The sequence below is a fragment of the Wolffia australiana genome, chromosome 4 (assembly GCF_029677425.1).
Source record: "Wolffia australiana isolate 7733 chromosome 4, ASM2967742v1".
NCBI lineage: Eukaryota > Viridiplantae > Streptophyta > Magnoliopsida > Alismatales > Araceae > Wolffia > Wolffia australiana.
Genome location: NC_135838.1, coordinates 992,044 through 1,010,652, shown reverse-complemented (window position 1 = coordinate 1,010,652; position 18,609 = coordinate 992,044). Strand labels below are relative to the sequence as shown.

The window sequence follows — 18,609 nt, the reverse complement described above, 5'->3', positions numbered from 1 at the left end:
GATCAACCAAAATTCCTGAGTGGATCATTGAAAACGAGGCTGCTCTTGCACTAAGTGGGGGTAATGGCTAACTACCTAATATCCACACTTCTAATCAGAATGCAAATAATTTTCCTTTGCCTCCAGCTGGAATTTATAATGTAGGACCGTACCGAAAGCATAAATGAGACAAACTGAATGAATGTGGATACTACATTTCAGGATGTAATCATTTGTGGGAAGCTGTTCAACTTCCTAATGGGAAAACATATATAGGATGTAAGTGGGTGTATGTTACAAGTTTTAGAGAAATGCAAGAGATTTGTTCTTTCAAAAAGTGAAAGATGTTACAATACTCGGTGAGCCAAGAAGCAAAAGGCCACATATAAAATAAGAATACTCAAAAAATGTTCACTCACACCCACAATACCAGACCACATCCCGATTGTATGGACTCGAAACAAGGCACCAATAGGCCTACCTGCTTCAAGGTAGACGGATCATAGCTGCAGGAGACTGGTTTCAAGGAAGAGGTGAAGAAAAAGTGTTCATCTCAACTCCGACCCAGATCTGAGATGGAAATTCTCGCGGCCAAAATTCACGGGCTGCGACAACACCTACTGGAGTTCTGCAAGCGCATATACGAGAACAGAAAGAAGACCAGGAGTGCAGATTTGAGCAAGATCAAACAATTGGATGATGTAGAAGATACATGGCATTTGGAAGAGGATGAAGCAAACAAGCGTAGGAAGTGGAGGGGACTGGTAGCTGAGGAAGATCAGAAATTAGAGATGGACTGGAGACAAAGATTCTTCTACCTAGCAGGAAATGGGAGACGACTGACCAACAAGATCTGGAAACTGATAGTGGGAGGAAATGAACATGTTGGTGCACAATCGGTGGGTTGTGTTGTCACGGAACACTTTTGCTCTTTTTACAATGAGGGAAGACGCAACCAGTGGATATGGTGCGGTAAGGAAGCACAGATATTGGCTCTAACTCACAAAGGTGAGTTGATCTGTCCTTTCTTAGAAGAGGAGGTTAAGGAGGCAATTAAAGGCCACACCAGCAAAGGGGTGCCAGGTCCATATTGTCAGTCAGTATTCATTTAAAAATAGTTTTGGGACCTGGTGAGACCAAATGCAATGGCCTCGCTTGAAGAAATTCACCAAGGGGCTGGCATTATGGAGAGCATAAACAAAGCACACATGTTTCTGTTACCAAAGCAGCACGGTATTGAAAGAATAGAGGATTTCGGAGCAATCTCCCTGTCCAACTCCATCTACTTACTTATAGCAAAGGTCTTGGCAAACAGGCTGACGGAGTTGATTGGGGGACGTTGTAGGACCCTCTCAATCAGCATTTATACCTGGTCACTTCTTGGTTGATAGTGCTGTGCCAGCAGCAGAGATATTAGGTACATGGAAAATGCACAAGACCAAGGGCTCCATGTGGAAGGTCCACTTTGTCAAGACATACGACACACCAAATTGGGGCTTCCTGTGGGCATCAATGAAAAGGAGGGGCTTCACAAAAGAATGGTCACATGGGTGAAAAGATGTATTACATGAGACTCAGTGATGGTGAACGGAAGGCCGAAAGTTACACATGTACAACAGCAAAGGGGAGAGAGGCAAGGATGCCCACCTGTCCCCCCTACTACTCCTCCAAGCGGTAGGTGCACTCGCCACGTGCACCAAATTAGCATGCACCCATGCTCTCTTGAGGGGATACCAAGCATCAAGCTACCCCAAGGGTATTCCACTACAACAGTGCGCGGACAACATTACTCAATATATACGAAGGCTCGGTGGAGGAGGCAAAAAACTTGTCCACTTACTCAATATTTACGAAATTTCTTTAGCTTACAAATTAATTGGGCCAAGTCAACTTTTATGAGTAGCGGCCTTTCACAAGAGTCTTAATGTGCGCAGGCATTGGGTACACAGACCAAAATTTTTCCAATGAGATACTTGGGCCTGCCACTGACCGGAGGGAGAATGACTAAAGTGGACTGGCAACCGGTGGTAAAGAAGGTTGAGAGATTGTTGAAAGAATGCCAAGCCAAGGTGCTGTCCAAAGGTGGTCGGTTGGTGCTAGCTAAATCATTCTTGTCTTCAATTCCCGTTTCCCACCTCTCAATGTACAACTTCCCAGAAGGAATCGGCCAGAGACTCAAAGGCATGCTGAGACACTTCTTCTAGAAAGGCACCGGGACTGACCAACGTCAACGGCTGGCACTGGTGGCATGGGATACCATCTACAAGCCCACCAAACAGGGAGGTTTGGGCGTCCTACGCCTACAGAGCATGAATGCATCGTTATTAACAACTTTGGTGACATGGATCTTGCACCCAACCATCAAGGAATTAGTCATCCAAATCCTGCGAGACAGCTACGGTCAGGGACTAAATTGGGACGAGAAAGTACGCCCAACCAGAGGGGCGCCTCCATTATGGCAGAGTGTCACACGGTCAAATTCTAAGCTAGGACAATTGCTCGAATCTAGCGTGCGCCGGCCTCATTGCTTGGAGCAGAACACTGAGCAGCCTTGATCTCTTGCAACGGAAGTCTTTTGCAATAGCTTAAGATCGCATAGAAGGGCTTAGAGGAGAGGGTGGGGACGCAGCCCTTTCAAGGAATGGGCCATTGCATTGATATCATAAAAGGGTTACATAGTCGTCACAAGCATTACATGGGGGAAGACAAGGGTTGATACCAAAGTAACGAGACGAGGCGTCACACGCCTTGGTAGGGGCGCTCCTGCGCCTTGAGGCCCGCAGCCCCGCGCTCGCGTCTGCCAGCACCGCTGCAGCACGTGTGCCCCTGGCTGGGCGTCGCGCGCCCGTGGGCGTGGCGATCACACACGCCACCCCAGCCTTCAAGCGATCACACACACCACGGCACTGCGCTGAAACCTTTCGCTCAGTCCGCTCCGACGCCGCGTGCTCGGCGCCTCAAGCTTGACGCCACGCGCCCAGAGTTACCCGCGGGGCGCCGCGCGCCCCAAGCCATCTCGGCGCTCACTGTGCGCCAATGGCCTTAGTCTCCTGGCGAGATGTCTCCCGGCCCGCGCACCGCTCACGCAATGTGCGCGATGCCTGCGCGCAGCCACGCGGTTCCCCGCACAGCTCCGCGCGCCACACCGCGGCACTTCCGCCTGCCCTGCGCGCAGCGCTTGGCGCGCCTGCACGCGCGCTCCTTCTAGCCCGCACACTCCCACGCACGCAGATCACCCTGATCTGCGTGCAGAGTGCCGACGGCACGCACACCATCCATAGTGTGTTACCCCTAGTGCGTTGCAGAATCACACTAGATAAGACTCAGTCATTAGATATCATGAGTCAAACAGGAACACGCCCTCCCAATAAGCATGCAGGCCTATGGGCAGGGAATGCCGCCTTGTTAGAGGCCTAACACATGGCCTTAGACAGATTTTCCCCCAAGTCCAAGAGTTCTTCTCCGCTCAATTAAGCAATGGCTCTCTATTTCACTTTACGAGTGGCTTTCCCTCAGCTATTCGCGCTTGTTCGGTGCCTTGATGCCCATGTGGGAGAGTGCTAGCACAATACATGAAACCCGACGGTGCTCTGTCAGAACAAAGATTAGATAACTTCTTCGGCAGGCAGCAAGATTTGAATCAGATCTGCCCAAGGTGCTCGGAACAAGACGGATGGGTTTGGGCCACGAAGATCCGCAAGGAAAATGAGGACTAATCTATTATCCAGGCATGTCGAGCCATCTGGCGCCTAAAGGTCTTATTAAAGGTAATGATCTTTGTGTGGCTCTTGTTGCACAAACGATTCGTGACCTAAGACTCTTCTACAAAAGGATGTATCTGAACACATCCGCAGCATGTGCTCTCTAGACACGAGGCGACAAGGACTGTAACCTCCTTTTCTTTGAATGCCCCTTTGCAAGAACGACTTGGGCCACCCAAAAAAAGTTGGCGGTGAATATGACATCAGAGCTGGCTTCCTGGGAGTCCATGCGGAGAGGCGGCACCAGATGGAGAAAAGAGGCGAGACGAGCAATGACAGTGCTCTGGGCAAATGGCTACACCAAAATGAGGTGATATCCAAGGGGAGGCAGGCTTTAATGGATAGGCTTGTCCACGAAGTTGAGTGCCTCATGGCGGCACGGTTCCACGGAGATGTGAGGGGAACAGTTGACCTTGTATGCACAGAGCCTTAGGGGTCAACATGTGTAATCTTGGGTGGTTATTGGTTTGTCGGGTGATCGCCTTAAATCTTTTTAAAAAAAAATTTACTCCTCTTCTCATCCCTAACATCCAGTCTCAACTAAGGCCCTTAACCAATTTCCGACATATGCATAATACAACATGAGCTAAAATGTCTCCTCGGAATAATTCCCATGAAACATTTGGACCAAAACATAAAATCGAAGTCCTCTAGTGGTGCACTCAGGGGCCAAACAGGCCAAGGAAGAACGTCCTCAGTGCTCTAGCATTATTGCTACACAGGAAACAAAGTCATCTTCAACGGCCTAGAAGTATCAACAGATGTTGGTGTACAAGCAGTGGCATGCTTTACCTCTATATGGTTTAAAGGATTGGGGCGGCCTTTTAGGCCTTACGTGTACTTAACAATCATACATTTTTATCACATCGGGAGGGTCACCAATTTTGTATGATCTCCCGAATCTTTCTTTAAGAAAAAACATCAGCGATAGTAGAAGAACCAGAAAATATTTCAGTGAGCTTAATGCGCCGGACAGATACAACTACCCAACCAGAATAATAATATAAGTGAAAGCTCATAAAAAAAACAGGTCATACCAAATCTGAAACTGCAGTCTGCAGGTTAGGAGACCAGTTCACCATGTAAGAACCTAGGATAAACATTTCTTATCAGAAAAAAACTACATGCTAAGATAAGAGGGCATACAAGAAAAAAGTGTTCAAGTGCAAATCTGTAAATTTTACATCCAAGCAATGGAATAAATCCTTCCAAAACATAGATGAATAAAACAGAGGCTAAGGGTTCTTAAGGCCATCTGAATTGTGCTTTGACCTCCAAAAAAAAATTTCATTTCATTCGTGCATTTACGATGAGACATTTTCTGAGAATCACAGAGTAAATAAAATGATAAAAACAAAACAGATAATTCAAAATATAACTGAATCAAATAAAGACACTTACAAAGAAGCATACAAGACTTAGAACGGCTGCATCAAATCAGCCTGAAACTTCATACATGGTCATTTTTAAGTAAAAAAATTTTGCAGTTTATCGCTATTAATTAGCAATTAAAATAGTCTTCGATCACTCACATATCTACTATGGATAATAAAGCTTCGGCCAATCCTCTCAAAGAAAAAAAGCTTCACTAGATTAGAAATAAAAGTAACAACAGCCACACCATTATTAATTACGACCGCATTCATATCAAACAGATATCGGCACATAGTTTGAAAATGGTTTTCTACTAGACAAGCAAAAACAGATTATTCAGACCTCGATAAATAAGCCCTTTCTCATGGAGCCTTGTGAATGCCTCAATGACAGCTTCTGCAAAGTAGATAATCGACTCAGAGACAAATATTATTCTGAGTTAGAAACGATTTTTTTTTAATTAATCTGAGTTAGAAATGATGAAGGAAATCTCTATCTTAAATAAATTTCAACTAGATGATAACAGAGAAATTAATACGGAAGTTGTATTAAAAGATATATTTTGTAGTTATGCCCTTAAAATAATCGATATATTTTAATTTTTTTCATTAATGGACACAAGGAATCCATCTTTCGTAATATAGTGCGTACTTTCACGAGGGTGCATAGAATTCCATGAGGGTGCAAAAAGATAACATCAGTAATAAGTTAAGAGTAGACACCCTGAACCAATATAAAATATAGTGTCCCTAAATAATACTTCGAGGGAAATTGGCAACCAAATTTGTGCCAAGAAAACGGAAATCATGAAAGCATAGAGTCGAATGATCAAAGTAAATTCTAAAATTAGAACTATTACAGAAATCCTCATGCAGAACCCTCATATACGGAACGATCCAGCGGCCTTCTATCTTCAATAGCTCGCATCATCCTAGGTCTTTCAATATTCAGCATGATTTCCTCAATCTACTGTTAGATAGATGTATCCATCGCAGGGTTTGAAGGGGCTTCATGGGCGTCTGATCATTACTTGCCTCCAAAGTGAGAATTTATTAGATATTATATTCCATCAGGAAATCATGGTGCTCATGCTAGAAACTTCTCAGTCGTGTATTTATACAGGGCTCTTAATGATTAAAAAAGCATGATGCTTGATTCAACAACAAAAGCACAAAACGTTTCTGTACTGATTTTTTATCGAAGAAAAAACTCAATTTAAAGAACATCAGGATTACAGAGACATAAAAAATTGATGAGGGAAACGATTATTACGACTCAGTTTCTCATCAAGAGTGAACCGCTCCCTTGACCAATCACACGATGCACCCAATCTCTTTATCTGCCGCGCAATTGTCCCACCATACCTAACAACAAATAATAATAATTTAAAATCCTTTATGAGGCATCAAACTGTTGCCGTATTTTTTTGGATGGGCCAACAATTTTGGTATGACAATCATCAAGAAGATAAAACTTAATATTTACCACAAATGGACTCTTAAAGTATAAAAGTAAAGGAAGTTACTCACTTCTCTTTCCATTCCCAAACTCGTTTCACAAAGTCTTCTCTTTCCATGTCAGCCCTGATTATCCCCTCAGAAGCAAGCATCCTTTCAACAACCAGCTAAAAGTGCCCAAGAAAGGAAACTTAACAGAGAAATTAACAAGTATTCGATTAACGTTAAATTTAAACATTTAGATTATCAAATCTTTGGTGGCCAACAATCTTAAACAATATAGAGGTGGATAAAAAATATCTGTAGAATATGGACACGAATAACCGAACAGAGAGGAATATAGAAGAAAGAGTGGCTATTTTTCAAAAAAAAGAAAGAGTGGTATGACACGCTAAAATAGAGAGAGAGAGATAGATAGATAGATAGATAGATAGATAGATAGATAGATAGATAGATGGACAAAGAGAGAAGATATCTTCTATCAGAAGCTCAAAGTTCACACGCAGAGTGAGGACCCAAGGAGGCCGCCCACCCCACTTCTCTGATGACCAACCATCATGTCTCACCAAACAGCAGAGACCTTCTTCCCCCAAAACCCTACTTAGGTTCCCTCTTCCTCCCAACGGCGTCACACCCCTCTTAGCCACCTACTCCTTCACCTACCACCCCTTTGTCACGTGGGGAGCCCATTGGGCATCTATAGTTTCATATCAGAGAGGAATAACCAAATTTTTGTATAGATTGGATTAAGAAGCACTTAATATGTTGTAAAGGTAAAATGCTCCGACTTCTATTTCCAAAAACATGAAAATCAAACAGAAAGTAATGGCATCTGGGTGATTGGTGAAAGATGTTTCCCATTAAACAGATGGAAACGGATATGGGACAAATGTAGGTAAAAGAAATAAATGAATAATCAATAACATGGCGATATCTTAATGACCAAAAAATACAGCAGGTGATAATTATATTTATAGAGTATCATACACTGGATTGGGAATATTCAAAAGAGATTAGAGTTACTTTCATCTTTTGTTTGCATGCCCAAAAAATGCAATCAAAATTCCATATTCGAAATGAAAATTTGAAAGAGTTGCACTTTCAGACAGGAAACAGATAGGATCCCTTTAGGTGATGTATTGCTTCCAATCTGTTTCCACAGTTCAATGTACTAAAAATATCCAATAGAGCTACAGGTCAGCTAACTATAGATCATATCATGGTTGGTACCAAACTGACATGAGCCTTGTCAATTGGAAAACACAAAGAGCATCATTTTCCTTCACGCAGATATGGAAAACAAACCTGAGTAGCAATACCAGCATGATCAGTTCCTGGAAGCCAAAGCGTAGGCCGTCCATTCATTCGTGCAAACCTAGCCATGATGTCCTGATCGGGAGGAAGGAAATTGATATGAGTTATGTGTTATATTTAATCTGTCGACACACCAAGACTTCATGATTTCGGCACACCCGAAAGTGCCCAGTTGATTAAAAATAAAAAGCAATATCTTACAGAAAACCATTTGGCGACTGCATAGCAGAGAAATATGTAGCGTTATAATGATGCAAGTATTAATGAAACTAGGGACCCAAGAAAAATAAGATCAAGAGAAAGAGAAATTTAGAACTACAAGGGAATAGAAAATGCCCTTCTTCATTAGAATGTACCCAAGTGCTTACTGGGAGAGACAATACCGACTGCCGCCCACCTGTTAATTGATTTCCGTCAATGACATTAAATTATGAAAGCCCAGTGGATTTGATTTCTAAGTTCTTTCCTCAGATCAATCTGACAGCCAAGCTGAAGCCCAGAATACTTGATGTCCAGCCTTCATTCATGTGCACAGCCCAGTAGCAAAGTTATGTACAAGAGCAGCTAAATGGTTCTTCGCAAGTGAGGAAAGGTTACGAGTATTATGAACCAAAGCCCAAAAATTTGATGTAACATTCAATGAAAATGAACAGTTCTTTCAGGATGGGTCAGGGGATGGCCCCCAAATACCTTCCCATGTGGATATCCACCCTGATGTTTGGGGTTGATGACAGGTCATCAGCACAAGAAGTATCAAATGATGGTGAGAAGACTGAAGTTGTGACCATTCCCCAGCATGAAGGATCACAAGTCAAGAGACTAAACCAGGACGTTTGATTCAGGTTGGCTGATTCTAAAGTTTGTCAATCAAAAGAGACACTGTACGGGCTAAAATAGTCTCAGAGCCTTTTTATAAAAATTATGGGATATACACAGAGTCATGGTGATCCAATTCAAACCTTCCCAGATCTTGTCAGAACAAAGGGGCCAAGAAGATACACGGCACCACGTGTGACTCGTACGGACAAGTGGCAGATCAAATGACTGTAACTGGCAGGAATTCAATCCTATATAAAGAAGACCCCGATCAAACCACAATGCCCAAGATCTGACCAGCCACTAGGGGAAGGCCTGGAACTCAGGAAATCCTCCTGATCTGGAGGAGAGCAAGGAGCCAATCTGGTGTTCCTCTACAATTACATATATTAATGTTTCTTTCTTCTTCACACTGCCACTTCTTTGAAGTGCTCTTGATATTTTCCTTCTCAACTTGATTGAGACTGATACCTTCTGCTGACCAACTTTGGAATATTGAGGAGTTGTGTTTTCAATGTGATTTCTACAGTTACCTTAACGGATTTGGACAGGTTTGTATCCGGATCATACTTTTTTTGTAAAGCATTCACCAACCAGACGAGTGGCAGCCCTTGTCTATATAGATGACATAACTATCACAGGGGACTATGAGGAAGAGACAAACTCCTAGGATGCTCCTCTATCAGAAGTATTTGAGATAAATTCCTTGGGACAGTTAAGACATTTACGGGCATTGAACTTACATAGTCAGGGAATGGCATCTTTATCTCACAGTGCAAATATATTCTTAATCTTTTGCAGAAAACAGGGATGAGGGGGTGCAAACCATCTGCAACTCTTCTTGATCCCAATACTAAATCGGGTACAAGTGAAGAGTCATTCCCAGAGAATAAAGAGCCGTACACGCGGCTTATTGGGAAACGAATTTGTTTGAACCATATGAGGTCATTCTATTTATTGTTGGCCTCCTAAGTCAGATTATGCGTAGCCCTAGAAAATCTAAATTGCAGGTAGCATATTGAGTGTAGGTGTACCTGAAGGCCCCCCGGGGCATGGGCATATTGATCACAAATTGCAGATCCCGTATTCATTTCATGGGGGAAATTTGATTACCCGGAGGAGTAAGAAGCTGCATGTCATCGCCCAATTTAATTCAGAAGCTGAATTTAGAGAAGTTGCTGGGGGTATCTCTGAAAACTAGAGAGAGCAAATCATTCATTAACATAGCTGACAAACCTGTGCAACATGGACAAACATAACATGCTGAAAGTGACAGACATTTTGTTCAGGAGAAGGTTGACCAGAAAGCTGTTCAGATGCAAAATGTGGTCCCTCATCAAGTTGCAGACCTGATCACCAAAGGCGTACAGAGGAGCATCATCCAGAAGCTGGTATCCAAGCTGAGAGTTAGAAGCATCTACCGACCAGCTTGAGAGGGGTATTAGCTGAAGTGTACTTTTATTGTACCCTGTAATGGGGCTTGTATGCCTATATGCCTCTCAGACAATGAAACATAATATCAGCGGAATTGCAATCAAAGCCCTTCAATATTCAGTTCCAAAAAGATCATTCAATTGAATGAAACGGTGGTCAGAGAACAAGTGGAGAAAGGAGAGACAATGTGTGGGAGGAAGATAGGTTGGCACGCCCAATCAGCCTTGTCGCCAACTCTGGATTGGGAATGCTTCCCAAGCTCCAGCCAATCAACCCAGTAACCATCTTAAAGACTTTGAATATTCCCTTCTGGTTTATTCCCATCCTCTTATATAGGGTCCGCTTTTCAACAAGGGCATGTGCGTCCTTACATTGACTGGCGCTTCTTTGACCTCATGTAGGCTCGGTGAAGACTCGTAACATTACTCCCTTATCTTTCCCACTCATAAGGCCTGTTATTAGATCCCTTATAATACGCATAATAGGCCTACTATTGCATGGCCCATTTTTGTATTCCCTATTAAGTGGGATATGTCATAAAATGGAGATGTTCCCTTTCTATTTCATTTATGGATCCGATAAGAATCGGTTACCCTTATGAGATCCGATTCTTATCGGTTCCATTGTATTAGGTCTTGGAGATCCAATAGCGTTATAACCCAGTAGATAAATACTGAGGCTGAACGTGAATGGAACAAGAAGCTTTCTTCTGTGTTTCTCCATCTGGCGGCTAGAGTTTAAACAGGTGGACCAAGGAAGTATCTGAAGAACAACAGGATATATCGGGCAGACAGAACAATTTATTGAAGTTTCTTCTTTGTGTTATTTCTTATTTCTCCACTTGTTGGCTAAGGTTAGGGAGCTGGAGAAAGTGGCTCCACTTGTTACATTAATGAACAGATGACTAGAAAAAAATAATCCATTTACGACTGGAATGTTTCATACGATAAACAAATTAATGAAAGAAATGTCCTCTGCCAAGATGTTTCATGTAGCACATTTTATTGCCAAATACATGAATTTTCTAACAGCTTCAAGGGACAACAGCAAATAGGAACCTCTCCAGTGAAATGGAAGGGAGAAGGATGTGAGAGAGGAGGGGAGAGAGAGAGAGAGAGAGTACAGAGTGGGGAAGAGAAAGAATGAGAGAGAGCAGGAGGGAGAGGCGTAGGGTGAGAGAAGTAAGACGGTTGAAGAGAGAAGATGAGGGAGAGAGAAGCAGAAGAAAGGGAGCATAAGTGGGAGAAAGAACGCATGAGACAGTGCTTGACAAAGAAATTTCAAGTTTGCATAATTTCCATAAAATATTTTTCAGCAATGCTCTAACCTCAAGTGTCACAAACATTGCATGTCCCATGTGAAGGGAGCCGGTTACATTGGGAGGTGGCATTGAAATTACATATGGATCTCCTCCTCTGTCAAAATTTGGCTTGAAAAAATCTTGGGCTTCCCACCTAAAAAATTCAAAAGAAAATAAAGAAACTGCCAATTAAGATGCAGAAAATAGCCCATACACGAAAATAAGAAAGATCATGAACTACTCGAGACATATCGAGTTTTAGATTCAAAATATAATGATTTTTTTCCTTGTTATTAGCTCCTGCGCTCTTGGTTACTGACCTCATACCTCCATCATTTTATAATTTTTTTCCATTGCTTATCACTGTAACGTGGGCCAAACTACTGCTAGCAATCCCTATTAAAAAGGAACCTTATTGCGAAAGTAAGTTGTCATGTTCTCCTTATCAGTATCCCTCCCCGAAAGCTTCGTAGGAAATCACATCCTGGCAAATGACCGTCCTCAACATGGTAACAGGGTAATGCAGGCCGGAGAGATCATTCCTTCTTGGTCATTATCAGGGAATACTCTATCTAAACATAATCTGAGTGTTTGTGCCTGAGCAGAAGAGAGGTAAACTGACAATTTTTGTTTTTTTATTGCGGCTGAGTCCTAACTTAGCAGGTGGTTGCTTATTTGTTTATCCTGATAGTAAGCATATTATCTCACCTTGGGATAAAGATAAAGGCCCAGGAATCACATAAGTAACGCACCCGGCAGTTGTTTGTTTTTTTGTTTGTTCTATGTTTTTTTTTTGAAATAAGGATAGGGGAGATCACACAAAGTCGGTGACCTTCCCAGTGAGATAAAAATATAAACGATAAGTACACGAAGGGCCTAAAAGGCCGTCCAGGGCCTTGGCCTTGGGATTTTACACCATGCAACAGTACACTTCTATGTTGACAGCACACTTCTCAAAGAAAAAGACGATCAACAAATCCAAGCCCTCAGTGGCCACTAATCCACTGATACAGTCCTTCCCAGGACTTATCACTCCAAAAAGGGGAAACATAGCTGCCAACTAAGGGCAGCTTAATCCCACATGGACCATTCAAATAAAGGCAGGACAGGACACTATTGCACATATGAATAAGATGGAGGTCAACTCTGGAAAGACTCTTTTTTCAAATATCCAAGAAGTGGTTGCTGTCTTCAGCTGGAGCAGGGAGATCCTCTCATCCAATGCGGCATTCACCGACTCAGTGTCCCATTGTATCTATTCTACCGACTCAACCTTCTTTGTCACATTGTAGTTCTCTTCATCCTTCCCCCCTTGTACTTCATCATTGTATCTGTAATTCCAGAGGATTCGGAGATATCAGCATTCATTTTCCATTTGGATCAGTATCATTCTTCCGTGGCATTACCTAAATCTCGCCAGAATATTCAGAGTCCTTGCATCAACAGAATTGGAGATGAAGATTCTAGGGAAGCTGAAATAATTCCTACACTGTGAAGTAATGTATCCACCTTTGGGTATTCTACTGTCTAAACAAAAGTATATCACTGGTTGTTTACTTTTTTCTCGACAACCAGCTCACGGATACACCAGTAGAAACTAAACATAACATGATTAAACCAAAAGGGTGGAGTTAGTGGATCCCATGAACTATCAATACCTCATTGACAAATTCATCTGGAATGAAATCAGCTCCCACTAAGTTGCTCAACTTCTTCCTCTCCAGCACCTCGTGTCCCCTCTCGTCTGTCTGGGGTTTACAAGACAAAAAAGCATGTACCATTCACTCGTGACAACTGGTTTAAATACCAGCCAATACACACAAGTGGGCTGAGCCGACTTGTCTTAAATCACCTATTCTCTGGTGGGATAATAAGTGACTTAATCATTAAGTCACGTGGGTCCACTTATTGCACGTGGCCGGCAAATATTGAAAGAGAAAACAAAACAAGGAAGAGTATGACACTGAATAACACCCCTCATCAATCTGGGTTTGAATGTTGATCACATCTAGCTTGGATAGTAGCTGTAAGAACCCCACAAATGTGGGGAGAATATGAACCACATCAGTCACTCCTTTGATGAAGTGGAGACCAATTTTCAATTGGCCTGGTGCAGTCATGTTGAATGAATAGGATTGTGAAGCATTAAATTACCAGACAATTACAATACTGTGGAGTACCATGCTTTGACAAGAAAAATAAAGTAAAGACAAATAATAAACAAGAGATAAACATAGGACTTCAGACAAAGTACATGCAGGTTCTTTGGAGAATCATTGATAAACTATTGGATATTTCTCTTTTGTGGGAGGTAGACTTGTTGTATGGTGCCACAAGATACAAGGTGTTCTGGCTGGCTCAAATGCTGTCAAAGAATTCTGAGCAATGTCACAAAGAGCGTGTGAATCCATCTCAACAAAGGTTTCCTAAAAGAGCTTAAAGTCAACTTTAAAACTAAATCAGCAACTTTGGGATATGGACATCCCAATCTAGGGAGACAGAAGAAAAAAGATGGCTTCACATGTGCCTCTCAAAGCAGCACACGAGGAGAAAGGAATGACCGAGAATCCACACCTACAAATAACAGACGAGGGAGGGGGCACCCAAGGCCACATTTAGTAATTCTTCACACTGTTGCTGAGGCGACTTCAGGCTGGACCTTGAAGATTCTACTGCTCCTGAGGATAGCAAGATTGACCCGTCTCATCTCTCCACTTCATATCTTCTCTCTTTCCATACTCAACCTGATGTAGCCCAGAAGCCCATTTTTTGAAGCCCATTAGCAACTTGTGGCCCAAGAAGGAGATTCTTCTAGAACTGACAGGATCTGAAGATATTCTCTGACAGATTCTTCTTCTGCCAGGATCTCTGCTCTAACTTATTGTTAGATCATCAAGGCCCATTTAGGGCAGATTGGACTGACTTATGGGCCAAAGGCCGTGTACATGTAATAGAATAACCCTAGGGAAATGAATAAAAAAACCTAACTAAAATCAATCTAAATAAGGGCCTATTAAGGGCCCATTAAAGAGCCCACTAAGGGCCCATTAAGGGCCCAATAGTGAGGGGCCCATTAGGGCCATATATTAGGTCCATTAAGGACCTAATATATACTGGGCCTGATTTACATCAGGCCCAGACTCCAACGGCTAGAAAAACTAGCCGTTGGACATCCAGCTGCAAAAAAGGCAGCTGGATGTGACAGGTCCCAACGGTCATATTTTTCAAAAATATGACCATTGGAGGAACTGCTTTTCTCTCTCTCTCTCCTCAGTGCATATTTGTATAAAAGGGCAAAGGATTAGTAATGGAAACTCCAACCTTTTTGTGCCCTATTTTCTGGTGTTCCTCTCTGTCCATCCTCCTCTTCATCTCATCATTTCCTCATCTCTCTCAAGATTTACACTTATCAAAGATGCATATCTTCTATTTTGTCGCTTCAGGATATTCTTGAACCACACAAATATCTCTTGACAGCTTCTACAGCCCCAGAATCTGCAGGATATCTCTGCTCAGGCCTGTCAGGCTGCTTATCCTCTGTTTTAGCTTGTCAGAATTGTTTTTCTCAATGTTTTGACTTGTCATTTCATGGGTACAGTCATTATGGATGACCCTGCACTTGATGTGGCCTATATAAGGCCCCCATGTACCCTTGAAGAATCATTATTGAAGTCTATTGTTTTGTTGAAAATGTTGTTTCTCCCTCTGAGTGTTCTCTTTGCTAGAGAGTGCTTTAGTGTTTGTGGATCCAAGCACAACCCCTTGTGGGCTCAAGGTTTGGAGAAGTTAGCTCTGTGGATTCAGGACTTGGCTCCTTCAAATAGAGCAAGGCTTGTGGATTCAAGTCCTGTTCCAACATTGTTCGTGTACTACGGCTCCTGCAAGTAGAGCACAGCTTGTGGATTCAAGTCATGTTCCTACACTGTTCATGTACTAAGGCTGCCTCACTACCTCTCTTCTCCTCTTTTCTAAGATACTTTCTGTAATCTATACTTAGTATCTAGAACCTCTTGGTAATTCTGTAAAGATCTTTCATCGCATTTGGGAATTAAATCGATTTTCCGCAATATTGTCTTCAGGATCGTATCACTTAGCAACACTGAATCAGCCATCAGCAGTGCCTATAGTCCATTCAAACATGACAGGATCAAGCATATGGAGGTGTATCGACAATTCATCAAAAAAATGCTAGAGACATTATAAATTTGCATTTAATAAGTAATCTTCAAACTAATCTATAGATTTATTATCGATGCTCTGACCAAGCAGAAACTTCATAAATACTACGCTAGATGGGAATGAAATACCTCAACTGAGGAGAAGTGTTGAAGATACTGACTTTTCTCCTTTTAAATAAAATTATAAACTTGTAACTCATTTTGTATTCTTTTCCTTCCCTTTGTATTGATGTAATTGGGTCAAACTATGATTGGTCCAACCCACTGTATGTGATCCCTATCTAAAGAGCACTCTTTTAAGACAGAAGTAATAGCTCAGAGCCTGATGAAGGGTTTCCAGACTCTAAGTTCCCCAGAGGGTATCCCTTTGCTGTAATTATCTGACAACATCACGTTTTTAAAGAGGGATTAGTGGAGATTCACATCACCAAGAACCTCTCCGCGCTATTGGATCTCTGATACATTCTTTTCAATAACAGATCAGAGACAAGCCAAGAACAGATCCACATCAGCACTTGGCGAGTAAAGCCGAGAATGAGACCCTGTAAATGAACGAGAGATAGAGGAGCTTTTCAAGATCAATTTGTTATTTCCCATTTAGGCAACATGGGCAGGGGCTTGAGAGCAGGAGGAGCCTGCGTCCTGAGGGAACAACCCTTCGATCCCCCTATTGTATGTTCTTCTTCTTCACTCTCACAACTGTCATCTCCCTTCGGTACAAAATTATAAAGACAGAGGAAACGGGGAAGGTGGTCGAGCTTTAACGGTTCTATTGGCCATCTGGTTGCACAGAAAAGAGATGCTGTTCAGGGGGGAGAACAGCCTCTACAGATGGAGCTATACAAGAAGTGGAAGGTTTTAAGGCCGCATGGTTCCGGAGAGCGACAAGAGACTTTGATTGATCAGAATGTAAAGGATGGGACCATGAGGTCCTGATGGGAGGTTCACCGACGAGTCAGGTGTTCATCCCTTTTATATTTCAAAAAAAAAAAATCTCTCTTTGTTCTCCCAACCATCCCTATTCCATTCTATGCTCTCATTCAGTGACTTTGGGATTCGAATTAATCTTGAACTTCTTGCTAGCCAGTTTTACAATAAATAGTCACCTGTACGATACCAAAACAGTATCAACCTCTTCGCAGGGGACTGAATATATTGTCCTGTAATTTTTTGACACCAAACTAGGGGGTATAGTTCCACCTTCTGCTATTGCTGGACGCCAGTCAGCTCAAACACATGAAGCGAAGAATTCCCACGCATGTTCACCCTCACACAGAATCCTCAAGCCAGAGTTTGGAACTGCTGGGATGGCACATAGAATCCTCGCTTTCTTGATATCTTATTAGACCAGATAGTTGAGGATTATATGAGAGTGCAGTGTTCATCGTTATATCTTTTGCGCAGGACACAAGACAATTGGGTGTGGATAGGCACATCCATCTCTGTCTGGAGTGTATGCACATGGATCAGCTAGAGGAGGAATCGATGACCATCCATGCTTCCAGAGTCATTTGGAAATACAAGATTCCCCTAAAAGTGCAATTATATACAATGTATTCAAGATAATTCCCAAAGTACAGAGGTAACAAGGAGCAATTAAGCGAAGAAATAGATTGCAATCTTCTAAAGCTCATGAACGACCAGAAATCCCTTCCACTTGACATAAACTCTCTCTCAAAGAAAGAAACAGTTGAAACGCGGATTACGTCTTCCCAGTATCTTTAGCATAATTTCATGAACAGATACAAAGAATCGAACATGAGTTACCATTTGTAAATCCTCTCCTCGTCTTCGAAGTCGAAAGACTTTGCCTCCAGCGGAGAGTTAAAAACATCATTCTTCTCCACAATCGCCGCCGCAACTGCAACCAGAACATGAAACAACAGCAAACGCATAATCCGACAGAGCGAGAACCGAAAATTCGACGAGAGAAGAACAAAAACCGATGAAATTGGCGTACCTGCGAGGGATCTCCGGCCGCAAGGACTGGTCCTCCGCCGAAAGGAACCGCGGAGCGTTCTCGGCAAGGAGAAGAACAAGATTGGCGTCAAGGTCGAGACCGAACGCGTGATGAGGAGCGATCGGTTCGGCAGAAGCGCCATTCCTCCCTGCGCAGCGCGGGAAATGGCGAGCTCCACTCTGGATTGGATGATGAAGGCAGTCTAGAGGAAGAAGACAGATGACGTCGGTCCTTGAGATCACATCCTGACCGTCCATCCTGGACATCAAGCCGATTTCTTGTAACGTTGTTTGGATGGCAGAATTAACTGGGGTCTAGATTGAAAATATGGATTGGACAAGTAATTTCTTGTTTGGATAGGAGGTATCTGGGTTGGTGGAAGGTTATCAGTCCCGGCTTTTTTGTTTTAGTATCAGTTAGGTCAAAGATTGATTTAGGTTAGGGAATGATGTTTTCAGTCCCGGCTTTTTTGTTTTAGTATCAGCTTCGGTTTGGGAAAGATGGTTTCGGTCTCGGTTTTTTTGTTTTAGTATCAGTTAGGTCAAAGATTGGTTTCGGTTTGGGAATGATGGTTTCGGTCTCGGCTTTTTTGTTTTAGTATCAATTAGGTCAAAGATCGATTTAAGTTAGGGAATGATGTTTTCGGTCTTGGCTTTTTTGTTTTAGTATCAATTTGGTCAAATATCAGTTTAGGTTAGGGAATGATGGTTTTGGTCTCACAATCGGTTCTCTGTCCTAGTATTCGCTTTGTCAAATATTAGTTTTGGCTAGGGAATGATGGTTTACGCCTCAGTAACATTCCGGTCAAATATAAATTTCGTTTAGGGAATTGATGGGGGACCATCCAACTAGCAGGACAACAGTTCATGAACAACCACTGCGAGAAGTTCGAGCCGACGTTTGAGACACGAGCTTCAAGTATACAGCCTAGCCACAATTGCCTTGGTTGCCTCTATTTTATTGTATTTATTTTTCTGAATTATTGGATTGGCCGTTGTGTTTTGGGCCTCATCTGTTATCGTTTTAATTTTTCACA

At 42.5% G+C, this 18,609-nt stretch overlaps 1 protein-coding gene across 1 annotated transcript in view; it reads right to left on the bottom strand.

Moving 5' to 3' along the window:
• EMB2247 (protein EMBRYO DEFECTIVE 2247) overlaps positions 1 to 17,758 on the bottom strand; it is a 34,217-nt gene extending 16,459 nt beyond the window's left edge. The window contains exons 1-8 of the mRNA XM_078574731.1: positions 17,574 to 17,758; positions 17,381 to 17,474; positions 11,463 to 11,589; positions 7,877 to 7,960; positions 6,644 to 6,738; positions 6,387 to 6,478; positions 5,457 to 5,510; positions 4,778 to 4,830 (exon numbers count right to left, since the gene is read on the bottom strand). Coding sequence (XP_078430857.1) covers positions 4,778 to 4,830; positions 5,457 to 5,510; positions 6,387 to 6,478; positions 6,644 to 6,738; positions 7,877 to 7,960; positions 11,463 to 11,589; positions 17,381 to 17,474; positions 17,574 to 17,715 — 741 coding nt within the window. The 5' untranslated portion in view covers positions 17,716 to 17,758. The remainder of the gene's footprint in view (positions 1 to 4,777; positions 4,831 to 5,456; positions 5,511 to 6,386; positions 6,479 to 6,643; positions 6,739 to 7,876; positions 7,961 to 11,462; positions 11,590 to 17,380; positions 17,475 to 17,573) is intronic.
• Between the last annotated feature and the right edge of the window lie 851 nt (positions 17,759 to 18,609).